Source organism: Cygnus olor, chromosome 5 (genome assembly GCF_009769625.2).
Source record: "Cygnus olor isolate bCygOlo1 chromosome 5, bCygOlo1.pri.v2, whole genome shotgun sequence".
NCBI classification, from domain to species: Eukaryota; Metazoa; Chordata; class Aves; order Anseriformes; family Anatidae; genus Cygnus; species Cygnus olor.
Window position 1 is genome coordinate 44,486,224 of NC_049173.1, and position 21,354 is coordinate 44,507,577.

The 21,354-nt window shown below is 34.6% G+C and overlaps 1 protein-coding gene across 12 annotated transcripts in view; it reads right to left on the reverse strand.

The window, feature by feature from the left end:
- The window catches only part of HECTD1 (HECT domain E3 ubiquitin protein ligase 1), a 62,667-nt gene that overhangs the window by 15,562 nt on the left and 25,751 nt on the right, over positions 1 to 21,354 (reverse strand). For 5 of the 12 annotated variants that reach the window (XM_040558241.1, XM_040558243.1, XM_040558239.1 and 2 more), the window contains exons 10-26: positions 20,753 to 20,927; positions 19,224 to 19,362; positions 18,830 to 19,000; positions 17,655 to 17,877; positions 14,303 to 14,566; positions 14,093 to 14,169; positions 12,763 to 12,897; positions 12,388 to 12,534; positions 11,825 to 11,919; positions 11,540 to 11,645; positions 10,102 to 10,236; positions 9,883 to 10,022; positions 9,103 to 9,426; positions 8,482 to 8,648; positions 8,116 to 8,292; positions 4,555 to 5,391; positions 1,251 to 1,472 (exon numbers count right to left, since the gene is read on the reverse strand). In XM_040558241.1, the coding sequence (XP_040414175.1) occupies positions 1,251 to 1,472; positions 4,555 to 5,391; positions 8,116 to 8,292; positions 8,482 to 8,648; positions 9,103 to 9,426; positions 9,883 to 10,022; positions 10,102 to 10,236; positions 11,540 to 11,645; positions 11,825 to 11,919; positions 12,388 to 12,534; positions 12,763 to 12,897; positions 14,093 to 14,169; positions 14,303 to 14,566; positions 17,655 to 17,877; positions 18,830 to 19,000; positions 19,224 to 19,362; positions 20,753 to 20,927 (3,534 nt within the window). The remainder of the gene's footprint in view (positions 1 to 1,250; positions 1,473 to 4,554; positions 5,392 to 8,115; positions 8,293 to 8,481; positions 8,649 to 9,102; positions 9,427 to 9,882; positions 10,023 to 10,101; positions 10,237 to 11,539; positions 11,646 to 11,824; positions 11,920 to 12,387; positions 12,535 to 12,762; positions 12,898 to 14,092; positions 14,170 to 14,302; positions 14,567 to 17,654; positions 17,878 to 18,829; positions 19,001 to 19,223; positions 19,363 to 20,752; positions 20,928 to 21,354) is intronic. The other 7 variants (XM_040558246.1, XM_040558244.1, XM_040558247.1 and 4 more) reach the window with 3 other exon arrangements.

Sequence of the window (21,354 nt, forward strand, 5' to 3'; positions counted from 1 at the left end):
TTAGTTGCTAATGAATTTCTGTAACAAAAAGGTGAAGCCAGTTATGAAGTTCAATTTCACCCACGTAGTACTAAGACTTAATCCCCACCCCTTACCCCCCAAAAAACAAAAACAAACAAACAAAAAACAGAGAAGTTCACAATAATCCAAGATGGACTATGATAGAGATGAATCTTTGAAATTTTACATTTTTTCTATACACACAGAAACTGTTTAAACACCCTTTGAATTGTTGTCAAGGCCCCAGCAGAAACTCTAGGGTAACTCACAAAACAATTTGTTCAGCTGTTTATAATTTAAAGACTTGTCACCCAATCAAAATATCAAGTGGCACTTAAAAAAATAAATGGACATGGCACATGAAGTTGGTTGATTAAGATATCTACAAGTGGCTCAATTCCAATGCCCAGATAATTTCCAAACAATTTTAAAAGACTTTATAAACAACAAAATAGAGCACATCCAATCAATTTTTTTTTTAAACAATTCAAGTATTTCTTCTTTCAAGACTCTCTCTCAATCCAGTATGCTTCACATTAGGAAGTATTTTCCCATATCTAGCCCTGTTTTTTCTTGACTTCATTTCATCAACTTAATTCCTAGACATTATCACTCAGCCTAGTTAACTACCATCTTTCACAGCATTCACAACTCCCAAATAACTTCCATCCTTATGTCTGTATCTAGCATATAGTGCCCACATAACTTTGCATTTTGTTCCTCAGACCCCAAAATTCTATTCTTCATGTCAATTTACTTTGTGTTCTTTCCAACTTGTTACAACTACTATGGTCTTGAGATACCTGGAACCTCACATAGAATTTTAAGTGTATAGTGTGTCTAACGGTTGGTGGTTTTCAATCAAAGAGTACTACAAGGTACCTCAGACTGAGCATGTAGTGTTAAACGTGGATTTTAAGTAGAGGCTCATATGTAAACTAAATTAAATAATAAAATTATTTGATTAAGGAAAAGATCAAGTGCCCAAATAAACTATGCCATAAATAATCATCATGTGGGATAGAAATTGCTGAACTACAAAGACCTGAAAACATAAGGAAAAATTACTTTTTTAACATTATTTTACTTGAGTACTACTTTACAGAACTAGAAACATATAAATAGTTCAATTTTCAAATACTTATCAGTAAATAAACTACTATATGAAAAAAAATAACAACAACAAAAAGGAAAAAAGGAAAAATCATTAATGGGAAGTCTGCTTATGTTCATTTAAAAATGAAACTTACCATATAAAGAATATTCTGCCTCCTGACCTGTATCGCTCTCACTAGATGTTGATGTTAGGCTAGTAGTTAGAGTATTACTAAGCGACTGACCAACAGATAAAACTGTAGTTGCTGTAGCTACATTGCTGCTGCTAGTAACACTGGATGTAGACATGGTCACTGTTGATGTGGTACCAGTTGTAGTCAGATTAGGAAAACTTTGGGCACCCATAAGAGGAGAAGCTATAGATAAAGATATGGTAAGATAAAATAAATGATTTGATGACTTGAAGAGCACAATTTACATGCACGAGTCCTGTGTTGAAAAATATATTTCGGGTTGAAAAATTATCTGATGTGTTATTTTACAATAAAGATTTACAGACTAAAGGGGAAGGGATTCCCAGTGCAAAAGTGCACACTACAATGCAGATGCCCACACCTGAGCATATTCCCTTGTGTACATTTAAAACAAATAAAATTATTAAATAAATCCCCAAATCCCCACTGTAAATTTGAAATTACTTCATTTCAACATCTGAAAAGTATTTCTGATATCTGTTACTCCAATACTGTGGCTGTTTTTAAGCTTAAAATTTAGTTTAAGCTCTAACATCAATATAATTAAAATTATACAAGGAAAACAACAAAACCATATATAAACAAATTAAAAACAGAACATAAGACAATTTTGAAACCTTTTCTGCATTTTCCTTAAAGTTCTTAAAGGACCTCTTACTTGCTATCTTTCACATAACTAGTAGTGCATATATTCATGATGTGTGACAAGACCAGTACTGGCAGTACTGTGAAAAACAAAATTTAGTAACTTATGGTGTATGATTTATATGAAGTAATTTTCAGAATAAGCTAGTGACAACTGAGAGGTTACCTTACCACACATTCAAATAGAACACAGAAAATGTATTCTAGTTAACAACTGAAACAAAACCGAATTCACTGTAAACTCAATGGAAAGAATTTCAGGTCCTGTACCTACCTGAAATTGTAGGAATTAAGCCTATATACAATTAATTACACATTTACACCCCAATGTTATGAACATTTTCTCACAACCTTATCTTCAAACACAGATGGTTAATCACATGTTTGCATATGAAAATTTGAGGGGTCATCTATACTTAAATTTAATCATTATATTTTTCAATCTACTTTTTCTAAAATTTATCAAATGAGTTTTACAGTTTTAAAAGTAAACATTTTCATTATTACAGCTTCTATAACATGATGGATTGTTTTTTAAAAATAATATAAAAATAAAATAAAAGTCTGAATGTCAGACTACTGATGTCTGCAAGTATTACTACCCTTGCAGGAGGACACAATACAAAACAGAACTGTTCCCCTAAGTGGATTTGATAGCTTTTTGAGAAAAATAGATGCCACTGTTCTGGTTTTGTATTTGTCTGTCAAATGTTGTTGTTGTCATTTTGGTTTTGTTTTTTCCCCCTGCTAGGAACTTAAATATATAAATAGAAATACAAAAATGCAGACTAAATCAGCAAAGGAGTTCTAGTCAGGTATAGTACTTGATTTTTTTTTTTTTCTGTGCAGGAAAGAAGAGAGTGCAATTTATTAGTTAGTATGCCATATGCCCATCTTTATAAAAAAGAAAGTGTGGAATATTTCCAATCCAAAGGGATTTTCTTTGTTGTTTAAGAATTTAATAATCACTTGCTCAATATACATATCTTCCACCCACTTCAATAACAGTAAACTCTTTGCTCTTATACTAAAGAGACACAGAAAAAGCCATTAAGTGTAAGTATTTCGTTTGCTCAGATCTCAAGAACAAACAGAAGTTGGCTAGCCTAGACACCATATAAATCCTGACAAATACTAGTGTTTTCAATGTTTAAATCACTACTCATGATTTCAGACAGATCGTTTTTCATTTGTTTGCTTTTTGCTTATTTTTTGTTGTTTTAATCAAAGGTTTTTACAATGTACTGCTATAATTTTGGTGCAATCGCTCAAATTTAGAATCTAATCTCTTTTTGGGACACAAATTCTCACCGTTTCTTTTTGTATAAAATTAGAATTCCCACATACGGGATAAATTTAAACACAACAAATACAAATTTTTTAATTTATTTCCAATTTTAATGCTGTATGATTTCAAACATGCTTGAAATATGGCAAATACGCTGGTAAAGTGTCCTATATTCTTCAAAGACTCTCCCTCTCCCCAACACAAAACTACTTCAGAACTAGAGGCACTGAGTATCTGTCTAAAGGGATCGATTACTGGAAATCTTCTGTTTGGTATTTTATTTACATTAAAAAAATATATCCCCATCAAAAAAGAAAATACCCACTAGGATCATTTTAAGAACTGCAAAAAGCGAACAACACATCTTCAAGTAAGAAAGCACAGAAGTCTTAGAAAAGCATAAAAGCTTAACAGAAAAACTGTCTGTTTCCTTCTGGTTAGGGTAATTTTACTTTTTCTAACTTGTCTACCTCACAAAGCACTGAGCTCCAAAACACTGAACTACATACCTAACACAAAGCTGGTTGTACAACATCTCAGATGGGAGTGTTCTGAAATTTCGGAAGAGTGAACTCACAACAAGCAGGTTTACAGCTTACCTGCTAATACCTTGATCCCACACATAATCCAAGAACACGCAAAGGTTGAAGCATGTACATAATACCACTTAAAACAATGTTAACTACAAACTTCCATAAAATTAGCATGCCTAAATGACTTGCTAAATCTAAAGCTTAATAATGTCATTGGAAAACATACACAGAACTGGGTTATTCAGCCTGCTAGAGTACAGGGAAATGTTAAAAGGTCACCACACTGCAGTTTACTTTTTCCTTCTACTCTGCTCTTACCTCCTAAAGCTCAGACAGAGAATTTCCAGTATGAACAATATGCATTTCCCAAGGAAAACAAAACCATATCAGAAGCAGGCAGACAGAAAGTAAGCATGCAAATTCTGCACAGAACAGATCAGAGAGCAAGAGTATCCCACGTTAGCTGCGGTTGCTAGTCTTCAATCCTCTCAATCTAAACTATACTCTCTTTCTTCCTAAGCACATAATAAACATCAAATCCAAATCATTTCCATTTGATGGGTACCACAGTATAATCTGACATCACAGGGCCATGTAACACTTTATAGTTTCCATGAACCCTGTGAGCTATTCACATGTCCTGTAAGTGCCCATAAAAGCAAGGCTGCTCTAAGTGCATTGCTCTGTTAGGCCAACAAAAGCCAAACTTCTTTAAGTCTGAAGAAAACCAAAGAAATAACAAAAGTTTCAACTAAAAATAAATACAGCTTTTACTTACTTGCAGTACTCATGACATTTCTTCCCAAAGTGTTAGTATTGTTATCACTGCTACTTCGGCTTAAATTCATGTTGTTTGTGGCATTGGTTCGTGCTATGGTTGCCACTCTTCGTACAAACGACTCCAGGCTCGAAGTTTCTCGAGATGATAAGTTAGGAACACTTGCACTGGAGCTCATTGGTGCCCCAGCAGCCAACAAGGAACTGACTGAAAGTCTGTTACTCGCTGAAGAGCTTAGAGGTCGTTGGGAAGCTGCTTCTTTATTAGTCAGTTCAGAAACAGAACTAACATCAGGAGAGCTGACACTAACAATTCCCATGGATATAGCACTGGACTCCCCAGGAGTACGTATTGAATTATCAGGACCTAACTTCCTTTCTGCATTTTCATTTCCCATGTCCGCTGTTAAGGTGCTGGTGCTTGCACTGGAAGATGACCCTACTTCAGCCTGAGGCACGTTATCAGCGGAAGACAGAACAACAATTGGTTCATGGACGTCAGTGCCTGAAACTATATTTTGCTCCATTACACTTTCTGATCTCCGCTCCATTTTGGTCGAACCCAAGCTGATGTCGCTGCTACTGGCCACGCTACACACAGAACTGCTGCTTCCTTTTCTACTTGAGGAGCCTGCAGCAGCAGTCGTCTTGTCTGGACAGTTGTTTTTCACCAGGCTGCTCCATGACTGCGTTGTGCCTGAAACAGTGGATGAAACAGGTTTGGGTGATGCCGCTGAATCAGGGTCGTACCCTGGTGCAAGCTTGAGGTCAAACTTTCCTTCTGCGCCCATACGGTAAGAGTTAGAGCCACCAGCATCCCAGGTGACATCAATCCAGCCTGGAAAGGGACAGGAGTTTGTGAGATCCAGCAGAAAGCAGACAGGAGCGTGTCAGACAGTAGCTCCACAATGTGGGATCAGCTTCTCATAAGGGCTGCGTGTCCGAATTAATAAAATTACTAAATAACTCTTAACGCCAATTAAGGAGTGTTTAAACAATTTGGTAATGTAAAAGTGTTGTTAAAATTATGGCAGCAAGCACAATCAGCTTCTACCTTCAGAGTCCCTGAATCCAGCCAAAAGCCAAGTTTGCTTCAGGAAGGAACCCGACCTACTAGGATCTCTCAAAATGTTATGATGATTCTCTAAACATCCGAAACGTGTATTACAACGCATCATCATAACTTCATTAATACCTGACAAGAAACTATAATTCCTGTATGGACATTTTATGTTTTTCTCTGTTCAATGCTTGTATATGGGCATATCTACCCTACAGAACACATTTTATGAAATTCGTTAGTTTGGGGTTATTTTTGTCCTATATAGTGAAAGAATGAGTGTACTGATACTCAGCTTTTTGTTTCAATATTTTACACAGACTCAAACATTACTTATTCACAGGAAAAGTCTTACAACAGGTAAGGACTACTTCATGTAAGATTTCAGGGTCTCAAGAAGAGTATGTTTCACGGGAATTTAAAGTGTTATACTGGGATTAGAACAGCACTAAAATAAAAAAAAAGATGCTACTCATCTTTAGTTTCTTTATTAAATTATGTCCCAGTATTTTGTAAATTAAATGCAATAAACCTGCAATGATGAGGATAACATGCAAAATTTAGCAAACTAGGATAGAAATGGGGACAAAAATATTAATGCTAGTCTGATATTTTTGCTACTCTGATATACCACAGAGTCATCTTAAAAGTTTCTTTCTTGTTTTTCTTATTGCATGTTAACTGTACCAAATTTTGTGTCACTATTTCCATCGATACACATTTTCTTTAAAAACAAAATCCCTAAAGCTCAGTCAGCTTCTGTAACCTCAGACAAAAATTCAAAACAAGATGTCAGGTCCAGAGGCACATACATGTTTTTCTTTAATAAAACAGAGTAGAGCTCATTTGAAGTAAAATATATATATTTTTAGCACTGTCAGGTGCACTTTTACCTTATAACTATCCAAAAGTCATCACTTTAGACTGAAACAGAAGATCACAGGCAATTTTCTGTTTAGAAATATCACTCTGGAGGAAGAGCATTTAAAAATGCATAACGTAGAAGTAGACATCTCATCCCCATATGAGCAGGCTTATATCACGTTATTATGATATGATTTTACTCCATCTTCATGAGTTTTATCTGAATAGCTTCATGCCACTAAACCTCTGAAGAGTGAACCTGTGATGCAAGTCTGAATTTTTACCTTTCTACATTTTATTTGACTTTCTTATTGAATACAAAGAAGAAAGAGGTAAGCTCCATACAGAAACAGTATGATTTTTACCCTTTATGAGTATCTGGACAGGGTGTTTTGAAAAAGCGTAATTAAATTACTGTTCTTGTTTTGTATAGTTCCTTCAATTTCAATATTAATTACAAACAGTTCAAAACTTGCACAATTGTGTAAATATACATTATGTACTTGGAGTATTGATGTTGCATTATTGTGGCCCCGAAACAACTCAAGATGTGTTTAAGCTTCTGAATAGCCACAGAAAAGCCAGTGGGATACCATTTTCTATTTTCAAGACAACTGTGCCAGGAGTAAGTCTGCTGATCATGTATCACACTTCGTAGTCATCACTTGACACATGAACCTCAATTTCACCTTTACTTAATAGGAAAAGCTTACTGGAATATAGGAACAAAAACACTGATTTAATAGACTACTCACCAATAATACTTAACGTCTTAAAAGTGAGAGTGTATCTATGGATACTCTTGCATCTGGTAAGAACAATACATAGAGATGATGGGACAATTCCCTACAAGCTATACTGAATGGCTTAAAAAAGATTAAAAGTTTCAAAACATTTTAGATCATCATACGTTGGACGTTTCTCCCTTTTTAAGAGCTGAGAACTAATAATCTGGCTAGGAGTGACTGAAGATGCTTCAGAAACAAGGCCAGTCTTATGTACACCTAAATAGGGGTGGGCATCAGAGGGAACTGGAAAGCATGTTCAGCTAACAAGATTATCAGCTCTTCTGGAGCCCCTTCAATATCTCAGCCTCCTGAGCACTGAATTCCGTGGCTGTTGCAGGTTTTGATTTTGCTCCCTAAATTATATTACTTTTCACTGTTTTTAAAATAGCAACTTGATCCCAATGAAGCTAGCGAGGTAGGAAAGGTACAGGATACAACAAAAGCCAAGAAAAATATTGCAAATGCTAAGCTAGAAGAAATGAAGAATGTAATTATAGATGTTGCAGGCTCAAAGCTTAATCAAACAGTTTGCATCAACCAACCTGGCATATTTTTAATTCTTCATAATGAATGTCAAAATAACAATTTGGTATTTTAATTAAGCAAAGTTCTGAAGATGTTTTATTTACAACAAGATTTTTTTTCCATGCATTGAAATGGAATTTCACAAATGGACCACAATGGTTACAGTATTTGAGTTCCTTCTCTCCAAGATACTGAAATTTCTATCAGCTTCTTCAAGAAACTACAGAAGGAATAGTTTAATACTACCAATTTCACATTTAGATAGAAATGAAACATAAAATACTCATAGTACAGAGTTTTACAAATTCAGGCAATCTGTGCTCACCATTATGTAATTCTCCTGTAACAGTGCCTTCACCCTGTGGGCTTCCATCCTGGTCTCTCCATTTCCAATCAATTCCTCTAATTACACGAGCTCCTGGAACCATGTATTTCAAAACCTGAGAACGGACCAGACGTCGCTGTCTTCGCAGATTGGCTTCAGCTTCCTTAGCAGCTTTTCCTACAAGAAATGTAAATTGAAATTGGAAGACTGAAAACTGCAGCAATATTGATTAGGGAATAAATCTGAGCTTGTTTTTAAGCAAGCTCCAAGGCAAAAGTCAACGTGTTTTTTCCACACTCATTTTTATAGGTGATGTTCATTAGGATTTTAAGAGAACAAACAGGACGTACACATTCTTTTTCTTACCCAACTGATCTTCACATACTCCATTCACAGTGCCATAAAGTTCAAATCCAGACAGGGAGAGGTAGTGTGTTTGCCCACTGGCATTCTTTCCCATCTGTTTTATTCGAACATGTCTCCAACCTTGTTTCTCATCCTTTGGAGGATCTAAAGGCCATGTTGCTGTAGACCTTCAAATTCATTCGAAAGAGGTATGGTTGGGGAGAACAGGAGAGAGAAAAAAAAAACACAAACACACAAAAACAACACTTTAGTACCAAAAACAAACCACGACAGCAATCATTTATGGATAAAATCAGAAAACTGCCAAGAACATGAGAAATATAAAACCTAGCAACATTAGAGACAAATTCTAGATGAGTGCTGGTGTTACTATTTTCTCAAAAAAATAAATAAATAAAATGCAAATTTACAATGATAGAAAATCACAAATACTTTTACATGAACCATAAAGAGAATTTATGAACCGCTTATTTTCCAGTCCACGCTTAATAATCTGCGCCACCTACCACTTTTTTACATAATTATTTATTATACCTATGGCATACATTAAGTTAGTCTACAGCCAAGTATGTATTTAACTGAGCTCAATTTTATAAAAGCTGGTAAAATACACTGACATACCCTGGTTCGTTGAGACTACAGTCATCAACATGAGTATACAAAGTAGTCCAGTTCTGTCCATCCTTAGATACCTGGAAAACCCAATTTCTGAGAGCAGATCGTCCATAACCTCGAGCATGACGTAATGTGTAAGCTGATGGTATAACCCAAAGGCCAAGATCTATGGCAAACCAAGCATTCTTATCATCATTAGTATGACAATTGAGAGCTGAACTGTCACGGCTTAGGATGTCTTCTAAACGGCCATAAGGCAGATTTCTTCCTTCTGAGGATGTAACCACTACTAACCCATAGGCTGCTGGATTTACCCACTCATATGCAGTTCTATATTAAAAAGAGAAATGTACTGTTCAATTATTACTTACATTAAAAAACAGATATCAGTAACATTTGACAGTTTACTGCAAGTTATTGATTACAGCTGAGTTTATTACGAACTGGAGCAGTTAATATCATCTTAGATAATTAGATAACTTCAGAGACATTCCAAAAATGTTACTTTACTACAGCAGTTAACAAAAGATCCAACCCTTCCCACCCCTTCATTTCTTCAGCAAGAATACAAACAAATTCTCAATCCAACTTCAGAGATTTGTATTTTTGTATTAGTTAAGCAGAGAAAAAAGAAATATAATTCTATTGATCACCAGTAAAAGCAAAGGAAACTCCATTCTTAAACAAAAAAATATAACAGACTTCATTATGAATTTTCATTTCTTTCTCTCTGGATGTAGTTTACTAAATCTTAATTCAAAATATTTAGCTTTGAAAAATACTCACTTTGCATTTGTCCCAATCCAGTAAATAATTCCATTTTCATCAAAATCGTGTTGATGCCTGAATACAAATGTTTGGCCTTCACGTAGTTTTCGTACAAAAACAAATGAAGCCCTATCAAAGTCGTACCATTGCTTTGCTACCTACACACGAATGAAGAAAAGAAATTAGAGATGCAGAATGCAACCTTTCCTCGTGAACCGCACATGGTATGTTGCTCACCATTTTCAGGAGATACTGTTCTAGAGATTCAACAGTTGCCAATGGCTCCATCTTTAGCATTCTGCCAGTTCGATCTATTAATGATGTCTCCCCTGAAGCACGTTCCAAACGAAACCTCAACCGTCTTGTCAGTATCTGAAAGAGTACCTAAACATTAATATAGACTCTTCTTCTGTATACGTTTTATAATATTAAGAAAAGCAATGTTTCACTAACACAGGCTCAGCGCCTCATCATTTCCGCGTGCAATTTAAACAAGCACTATATTCTAATTTAATGCTTTTAAAATGTTCCCTTAGTGCTTCATTTTTTCAGTTAACTCAACAATTCTTCAGTGACAATCAACATAATACAGCTACAAATTCAAGTGAATATTTTAATATTTCATGTTTTTTATAGCTTTTATTTCTTTTTTTTTTTTTTTTACTAAGACCTATAGTAATAATATAAAACCTCAATATCCAATGGCAGCAGTTTTTGCAACTTCCTGCAACCATCTTCTGATATTTAACATCAAAATAAAAACATTTGCACTTCACTGTCATTTTGCGCAATCTTCAAGTGTACGTTCAAACTGGACAAAACCAAGCAATGTTTTTTTGTGAAGCTGCAGCTTTCCTTTCCACGAAGCTACTACTCTTTGCTCAATCAGATAATGACAGGACAAGGGGTAATGGTTTTAAACTAAAAGAGGGAGGAAGTAGATTAGGAGGAAATTCTTCACTAAGAGGGTGGTGAGGCACTGGCACAGGTTGCCCAGAGAAGTTGTGGATGCCCCATCCCTGAAGGTGTGCGAAACCAGGTTAGATGAGGCCCTGAGCAACCTGATCTAGTGGGTAGCATCCCTGTCTATGGCAGGGGGGTTGGAAGTAGATGATCTTTAAGGTCCCTTCCAACCTGAGCCATTCTATCATTCTATGATAATCATACAGCTAAGATGACAGCAGATGGGCACACTGTCCTTTTAACCATTAAAAAGGCCCTTTTAACCATGTGGGGCCCTTTTAACCATTACAGCCCATCTCTAGTCATCATAAACGAGCTTGTCTTATAACTGTCTTCAACAAAATACTACTTTTAGGATATAATTAGATTCTAGTAATGAGGATATTCCCATACAAAAAGAATACTCAAGGACAAAAAACAAACAAGAAAATAATACTCAAGGACAAAAAACAAACAAGAAAATAATATCTCTTCAGTCAAAATTTACTACTAGTTTCACTTCACAGTATAAAAAAAATGGAAGCAGAGGAAAACCCAAACATTCCAGTTACGTATTAGAAGAAATAAATGCAAAAAAGTTTGTTCTTTAGCTAATTCTATCCAATTTACAAGAACGCATTTCATACAGATTTAACATGCGTAACTTTTCCTGAAATTCATATAAAACATTTGGTTGTTTAACACAGAGTATCACGTACTGTTATCACTGTACCTGAAGATTATATGTAGATCCTGGTGTATCATACAAGTGGAGAGGTAGACGTTCAATAGATTCTAACACTGCTATCAATTTCCGAATTAATGCAACTGCTGGACGACTGTGAAAGTGAACAGTCACTATGTTACCACACAAAGAGGAATAAACAAAATCTACAGTATCTCAGAGAATAGTACCCAGCTACAGTAAATATCTTAACATGTTAAGAATGTTCCTTTGTCTTTTAATTTTTTTAAACATACATTACCACATCACAAACAAGATATTTTTTTAACCTACCTTTCATCATCTTCATTTTCACTGAATGCTGTTTTGAAAACATTTATTCTCTCTACTAGTTGACTACAGTCTTGTTTCACATCTAAATCGACGTTCTAAGAAATAAAAAAAAATATATTACTTCTAATACAGCACAGCATATTCATTAGATCTAGAGCTTAGTGATACGGTTTAGTGGAGGACTTGTTAGTGTTAGGTCAGAGGTTGGACTCGGTGATCTTGGAGGTCTCTTCCAACCTAGATGATGGTGTGTGTGTGTGTGGTTCTTTACATTGGCAAAAATATCTGTTTGGGCTCACTGAATTTTTTATTTAAAATCTTTATATCAAAAGCTAAATTATATCAGCCATTATAACTGACCAGACTTTTAATATCATATTTGAATTAATTTATTGTGATAGTATATATTCAATGGGTCAGATCACTTACTGTTGCAAGCCTGCCTAGTTTTCAAGACAGAAAAAAGCCACATCTATAATAGATTTATTTATTTTTAATTAAGACTTATGCCTACATTTCCTTTCAAAAGTTTTTCTTCAGAGACTTATGTTCTGTAAACTCACATTATTTAAAACTGTAAGCAACGATTGAACTAAGCCACTACTGCACATTTCATATGGAGAAATAGTATTCTCATCCTTCAAAAGTACAATTAAGTTTTCCAATGCAGTCTTCATTAAATCTCTCCAAGTGTTTTCTCCTTCAATACACTGAAAGACAAAAAGACAATTATGATGAAACAAGCTAACAGTATTTTTCAAATGAACACGTGAAAAAAGTGTCCCAGTAAAGCATGTAACTAGGAATTACATGCATAAAAAAGCCTCACAGTTCAGATATACATATGGTGACTATCTTACATGACATAGAACAGTCTGAATATTGCTACGTGATTTCCATTGACATCATATGCTATAAATTACAGGAGGTACACTTACCTGTCTGTTTGTATGAAGTTCCCATGCAGACTCTAACTGTGTTGCTATGTTCCTCAGTGTTACAACTACTCCTCGAGGCATGCTTTCAACAGCTTTAAAATGATCATCGTATAAATCTCTTGCCATGGTGCGTACCTACAAAAGGATTTTCATAATCACAAGTCTTGTGTTACTGTAATATGAGACCACTATTATTATTATTTAAAGTTCTAGAAACTTGGTTTTCTTTTTTGTGTTTTTAAAAGAAGTCCAGGATAGACAAAAATAGGTAAGAACAGAAACCTATCATACAACATATACATCATAAGTTGCAAAGGCTAAATACGATGCAAAGATGAAAGGTTAAAAGCACAGAGAAAAATAAAAGGAAATAAACACAATCTTATAGAAATTTACAGAAACTAAGCTTACCATCATACATTAAGTTACAGTGCAAAAGTAGCAGAAAAGAGTTCTCAGTCTACAAATCTTCAGTACTGTATCAGTGTTCTGGTAATATTTTAGAAGAGTAATCATTTTTTAAAAATATGGATTTATGAAAGCTCTATTTGCATTCCCTAAACCAAATCCCACAAGTCGTCTTTAAGTGACCTTATTCTAAGAACTTTTTTTTTTTTTTTAAAGCTGCAGTTGCATATGGACCTAAGCAAGGTAAGGTCTATACATGAAACACAGAAGAGTAAAAATGCATTCTTTTCAGATGCTTAAATGCTTGAGACCTGAATGTTACAGTTACAATAACATTGAAGACGACATTTTATTTATTCCTAGGGCAGCAAGTTTAATATTCATAATATAAAACTAAAACACAGATGTTATTTACATGGGTTATTAGTGACCTACTCACGACATTTCTAACAATTACCAAACCATTAAAAACATTCAAACCAACTACAAAACTTCCATCAATTCAAAATGATAACTGGAGCAAGTTATGGATGAATTACGAATTACATATGCCAGTAACTTAGAAAGGTACGTTGATCATTATGCCTTTTCTTTCTTTGCATTAAAAAACAGACACCTACAGAATCACAAACATATGCCAGGAAGAAGGATTGGATTATCTTATGTTTTTAAAAGAAAATCTATTTTCATTTAAAAGAGTATGGAGTTTTCTAAGACTGCTGGACAAAACCATCTGCCTTAGAAGTGCTTTGTTATAAGTCAGGTTTTCCCCTTTAAACTTGGCATTAAATTGTGTACAGCTGAAATTAGTTAAGATCTTAATCCTCTAAAAGGAAATTATATCACATATAACATATGCATGTTGAAAAATAAAGCAAGCTATATTAAACTGAAAGTATAAAATTCACACATGCTCACCAACCTTCTGCTTTGTCTTCTCCAGTTTAGATTTTAGCTTTCTTCCTCTCTTACCAGTCCAGCCAGTCACAAATTCTGACCCTGCAATGTATTTTTTTTTTTTTTTTTTAGAGAAGTCAGAATTCCCCACAAGTATGAAAACCAAACAAACTAACAAAACCTACCTTATCTACACTTGCTCCTACCTGTTCATTACACATACCTACATACTTACCCAAAGAGGTTTCAGCTGTAAATGAATGCTTTGTTCCTCTGTTAGACTCAAACACAAAGCCTGGGAGATCTTCTTTCAGTATTGTAGCTTGCTGACCGTCAGAATTGTGGATAGCGATTTCTCCTTCTTTCAAACAGGTGAGCGACCAGTTTCCGACAGTAAGTTTAGTTGGCCCTGGCGCTGATAAAATTGGCTGACTTGTGGTAGATGGTTTTACTTGGCTTCGCGCTCTTTGCAACTTCTCAAGGAATTCACTCCTACTTTCTATTTAAAAACAAACATACATTTTTTTTTTCTAACAATTGATTCCACCATCATATATCTCAAGCATTTTTTTTTTTGCATGAGCAAAACAACCGAGTACATTCAATGCAAAATTAAGTTTGAAATTAAGGGTTTTTAAGTACCCTGAACTTCTTCCCACTCTATGTTCTCCAACAGTGATTTATTCCACAATCACATCAATATGGGCTACGCAACTCTTTCTACTGACAGATGTGTTAATTCATTTTTACAGTTATAATAGATCAAAGAAATCAATGACAAATCTTCAGGTTTGTAAAAATAAATTCTCATTATTGCCAACATGAACTATTTGTGTTTTAGAAATAGGAAATTAAATGAATTCTCCAACAGGAAAACAGAAATCAAATTCATAGTTTACAGCAGGGGAAGAAAAGATGCTTAAGCCATATAAAAAAAACGAAAAAAATCACAGAACTTTAGAGTATGATGATCAATATGTGGTAAAAGGAATTTGTTCAGATTAACTGTCACAAAGGCAACAGAAAATAATATTTTAAGTTACATTAAAATTTTCATTCATCTCTTTTGCAGAACTTCTGAATTCACCTCAGAGAAAGTAAGAAAGCCACATTTATGTAACTTACCACAGTTACATTATGCTAAATCAGGTTCTAATGTAGATGCTCCTATTCCTTTTTTAGTAACTACAAAATTTTTCAAGACATATATATCTGAGAGAAACATGAAATAAATCTAATGGCACCACAAAATATTTATATGGAGATATCACTTAATAGATAATAAACAGGCTTATATCCTACATTTTGGATATGTAGGTAATCTAGCTTGCAACTATTCTAAATAACTCACTTTCAATTATTTTTTAATACTGTAGTAGTTACAGGACTGCATGCTACATTAAAACTACTATTTAAGATAATTCCAGAATATTTAATGAGTTCGTATTTTAGAAAAATCTTTATAGGTTATTGATTTTTTTACTTTATCTCAACTTCAAGGATAAGAATTGATACCAATTTTATAAATATAACATTTGTAGTCTGTGTACATGCAAAATTGCTGTTTTCTTTTTGCTGCAATGACTTACGCTCTAGGTTTTTTAAGTCTGCCAACTTAACTATTGTACAATACTAAAAAAACAACAAAAAAACTTTCCATATGCAAAATAAATATGCACTGCTGAGGCATAACATTCTTTATTGTTTAAAATTCACAGAAGCCAGGAAGGTTTGTAAAAAAATTTTGAAAATTTGTATGAGAAATTAAAATTCTGTTAATGAATCGCTTCCAAATTTCCATAATTTCATTTTTACGTATTTATTATGCAACACAACGCACTGAAAGTGCAATAATTTAACGTGGTTGGAAATAATTTCAGGCTCCCTGAGACAGAATTTTGAAAGTCACTTAAAAATTACCATTGAATTTCAATTTTTGCATTGAATTTTTTTTCCCCTAAGAAATCAAACAAACAAGTATTAAGCTACTGAGGAGAGGGGTGAGGACAGACCTTCCAAAAATGTTCATAGTATATATACGTCCCCACATCCCCTCCAGCCTTCATCATGCAATACACACCAACAAATTCCATTAGTCAACCCTCTATATTCTTGCCAGTCATGAAGTTACTAAAAGTATACCATGAGATTAATCAGCAATGATTTAAGACAGCAGAACATATAGTATAGTTCAGGACTTAAAAACAAAGATACTATTCTGAATCTATACTGTGTAGTATTTTTAGTTAAATCTTAACAAATACTAGTTTCATATCTAAAGTGAAAGAGAGGCTGCTGCACATGCTTAACAGCTAGCTAATGGTTAAACTTCAGGCAAACTACATTGCAATGTCAGCATTCTTAGTAGATGTCTGCTTGACAAAAAAATTTAAAAAGCCTGATTTAATCCAGTTTAGCACCCTCCCTTCCATAATATGTAATGGTAGATCTCAAGTTTTTGGGCAAGATACCTATTTGATCATATATACAAAAAATACATAGGAAGAGAAACATCATCTTAAATTGATTATCTGACTAATCTTTACTCCAAATTCATCTGAGTAGTCCCATTCAATTCATCTTCTATAAAAACAGTAAGAACCCATCCCATCATCTGGGAGGAAGCAAGCAGAATTGGCATTCAAGGGCCATGATGATTTAAGAAACTAACCACATGGATTTTCTTAAAATTATATTGTATGATAAACAAGTATATCAACACAGAAACTGCTTGCCTTGCTTAAAGAATGCAAGAATACACTTTTGGGGAAAAAAAAGAAAAAAATTCCAAAGTGGCTTCCAATTGTGTTATAATCCAAAAACACACCATACCACAATTTGTCTTCGTGCCTCAAAATTCACAAATAACGTCATTAGCACTTCATTTCTATCCTGAATCATAATATGTTCTGTTATTTCACTCAATGGCTTGTTGAAAACAAAAATATTGCAAAGCATTTTATGTCTGCTGGTTCATAAATGTATGAACTGTTGCAAAAAAAGATAAAACAATAAAGGAGGGTTGTTTCTGCATCCAGAACAAGTTGTGTATTCTGTACAGAAAATTAAAAAACAAACAAACAAACAAAACCTATAGACTGCCAGTGCATGAGGTCTGTTCCCTTATCCTCCCTCCGACAAACAATTAAGACACTGTAATTTGTTTCCCAGTCTTGATGAGAAACTTTCCATTACTTTGTCTTCAAACACATGCAATTTCATTCTGCTAGCTAGAAGCAAACAACAAATCGCCATTTCAACCTGCTTTTCCTGGGACGGCCACTACAAAGTGCTTTTAATGACGGGGGTGAAAAAATTAGGTATGCATGGAGAAGATTCAAAACAAAACAAAGTTAATACGCTTCCACTGGCAAGATGTTTACTTAACACAATTCACCCAAGTCAAGTTATAGTCACATGCTATCTGATGAAAAGCATCACAATTAACTGACCACCTTCCACCTGTTTACATCCTTTACTATTTAGTAAGCCAATTCCTGCAAAACAAAATAGCTCCAATCAAATTATATAAACAAACAGAGTAGTCTCAAAAATTAACTTGGATTTGAACTGAGAAAAAATACTACCTGAACTATCGGATCCTCCTTCGGGGCTTCCACTGGAATACATTGTGGCCAGTTTCCCATCCAAGATAAATCTGAACCATCCATTACTACCATTAGACAGCTCCAGGGCTGCAGCATCACTCCAGATATACAGGCAGTCCCTGCCCCTAATGATTGACCAGTCTCTCCAGTGATATGGTTTACCCTGCTGAAGTTCTTTAGCATCCTCCTGTGGTTCATCCTCCTGTAATAAAATTATATTTAATCACAAAATACACACACACCGCATAAAACCAAAACAGAATACACAAATCTTGAAAAGGATTGAAGCGGAAAATAAATTACTCAAACCAAAAAGTTATAGGAACTAAGCTTTTCTGTCTGTAAAATCCATCTTTAAAAGTATTCATTAACAGAATAAGATACTTTGAAAAGGTTTCTTTTCAAGTGCAGATTTACTCAATAACAACAGCCTACTGACAGGGATATATATTCCACCTCTCTTCAAAACTCACATTGTGAGAACAGAATGGTTAAGGCTGGAAGAGCCCTCTGAAAGTCATCTTGTTCAACTCCCTTGCCACCTAGAACTAGTTGTCCAAAACCATGTCCAGACAGCTCTTAAATACCTAAGCAAACACTAAAAAAAATACCACCACCCCTTCAACCAAAAACTTAGGGCATAACTATAAATCTTAATTAAATGGATAAGAAAATTATCTGAGCTGTCCATAACTTACTGTTGGAAATAAGCAAATAACTTCAATGTGCCCTTAAGCTTTTCATCATGTAGAATTTTTTTTTTGTGTGTGTTTTCATTACATTCCATAACAAGGCTTAAAACCACCTGCAATTACTTGATACATGCACATTGAAAGAGATGCACTGCATTCAGAAAGGATTAATTTCATTTAGCACTCTTGTTCAAACTACAAGATACTACAGTGGTCAAGAGGTTTTGACACAAAGTAAATACAAATAGGAAAACTCAGCAGATAAGGTTCTAACGGGATATTAAGTTACAAAACAATAATGACAACAACAATAAAAACAATTAAACAAGTGGCATACAATAAGCATTAAATTAATAACCTACCTATCTAGCTACCTTCCTCTGGACATTTTCATAATATTAACAATTATATTACAAGTGCTGGTTTTACAGGAACAAATAAAGGTAGCAATTCTGTACTTACTTTCTCAGGTTTAGATTCCTCTTCATTCTCATCATCAGATGAAGGCCCCGCCAAAGTTGACACTTTACTAATTACACCAAGTCTAGCCAGTTGGTCTAGAAAAAGATCACCACCTTTATCCACCAAATCCCTTATGATTTGCAAGGCTAGCAAATGGCCATCATCATCATCCTGTCATAAATTGGGATGGAAAGGAAACAATAAGTGAGATTTCTACTTAAAAGTATCTCGACATGCTGAACATCATAACCAGTTACAGATGGATGCCATAAACAACACTTTAAGGTTAGCTATTAATAAGTATGTGGTGTCGATAGGTATAATCTCCTTTTTACAGTGGTTTCATTAGGACAAAAGAAAAAAAAGGAAAAAAAAAAGTTTGCTTTCTTCCTACCTCTTGATCAAGAACTGTAGCTGTTATTTCAACCAGTATTGTGGGCAGATTGTGGCCCGCATCAGAGTCACAAACCTCCTTCAGTAGTGCCTCAGAACAAAAATGTATCATTTTTCTAATGAGAGCAAGACTTGCTTTCCTTTAAAACAGACCATAGGAAAAGGTTCTTACCAAGCAGTAAGCAAACAGCAATCAAAGCAAGAAGTTCAAGATAAAAATAGCTTTTGCACTGCATTTATGCATGCTTACAGAAATATTTTTTTGAAATGAATTCCAGTCCTGGTTGCCAGATAGTAAGTCTCAGATTAATTCCAAGAATAATCCACCTACAGATTTTTTCGATTCTACAGCACCATGACAGTCTAACGTATTTTTGTCTCCTTCACCCTTCCCAAGTCAAACCAATTCCACATTCTGTCCTTATCCATACTTAGTGATGGCAATTCACTTCTGCACACTTTATCTGCCTCCCAGGTACCATCTCAGCCTTATGTCTGTCACATACTTCCAGCATTTTGGTTAGATCTCGAGTTTTAAAGTCTAAAAAAAAGTCTGTTTTAAGTCTATAAAACCACGCCATTTTCCCTATTAAAAAGTAAAATTAATATGGAATCTGGTTACTTGTGTATGATTAAAACGTAATTTATTTTTGAGTGACTTTTAAACATATGATTTACCAGATTCAACAAGAAAACTCTAAAATATGGACAGCTACTATTTTTCACATCTTCAACAGAAGTTAATCATACAGAGATGGTTAACATCGTTTCTTTTTTCCCTTATTTAAAATGGCCTAGTTTAAGCTGCCCAAAAGTACTACACCCATAAATACACTGAGAATACAAGAGATTAAGCAAATGTTATGTTTGTATAATGTAAAAGGCTGAGAGGTTCTGGTCAGACAGTTTATCACAAATATTATGCCACCCACAGTATTCCTTTTAAGTATCAAATCAGATTGCATTTTTAATTCCCTCAATAAGAGGCATCTTCTTCAGTTGATAAACATTTAAGCTGTCAAGAAGTCTTCCAAAACCTTCTGAAATAGCTTTTCCCAGTCTCTCTCATTTTCCCATTAATGTATCTTGATACTACTTCATTAGCTTTCCTCTCCATGACAGCAGCTACGAACAGCTGTGACCAAATACACATGATCCACAGTGCAAAGTGCTACAAGAACATAGTATTCTTCCACCATGCTTCAGCAGTCAAGAGCATGCTTCTCTCTCCCAGTTCAACTAACCATATTTCTTCCAAGACACCACTTCCCCAGAATGGGTAATAACAAAACAAAACAAAAACAACAACAAAAAAACTACTAAAAATATTAAGCAAAAATAAGACTCTCAACATTTTTCAAACAAGCACTTCTACTCAAACTGATATTTGTTTAAAAGTCACTTGCATTACTTTTGGATGCTTTAGATTTTTATTTTTTTTTACTGGAAAAAAAAATTCACGTTAGCTTTTTTTATCAGAATATTAAGAACTGAAAAATACGTGGGGAAATTGACAATCACGCCTATTACCTTATTGAAGGCAACATAGTTTGTTGAAATGTTTGTGCAAACACAGGCAATAATCTTTTCAAGTATATGGGTGCCATTTCTGGATCTCCTTTGGGTTCATTACATTCTTCCTCATCCTTGTTTGCATCTTTCTTTTTCTTCTCATCTCCTTTGTTAACAGGACACATCCAGTCCCCTAGAAAACAAACAAAAAAGAAACACCATTCAAATAAAAGTAAGAACGTTTCTTTACTAACATCTAGGCACCTGAACATAAATACACATTCCTAAGATGTGAAATTTACATGTGCACAACTTTGTTACCTAACAACTTTTTTAAACAAAGTACCACCAAAGACCACTCATAGGAAAAGCTCAAATTCCTTAACAAAAATTGAATATGAACAGACAGCTAGCTACCTGTGGCTCCAGTGCTACAAGAGCCTCACGAACAGGTAAAGAGCAGCTTCCATATAGAAAGGAAGGATGCCAGAGAAGCTACCAAAGCTGACATCCTCTGAACCCACAGCAAAATCCCAGTCTAGCCCCATTCCACAGTTGAAGACCAGGACCACTGGCACTGCTCATGTCCACTCAGCAGTTTCTTCTGTAATCCCCCAGCC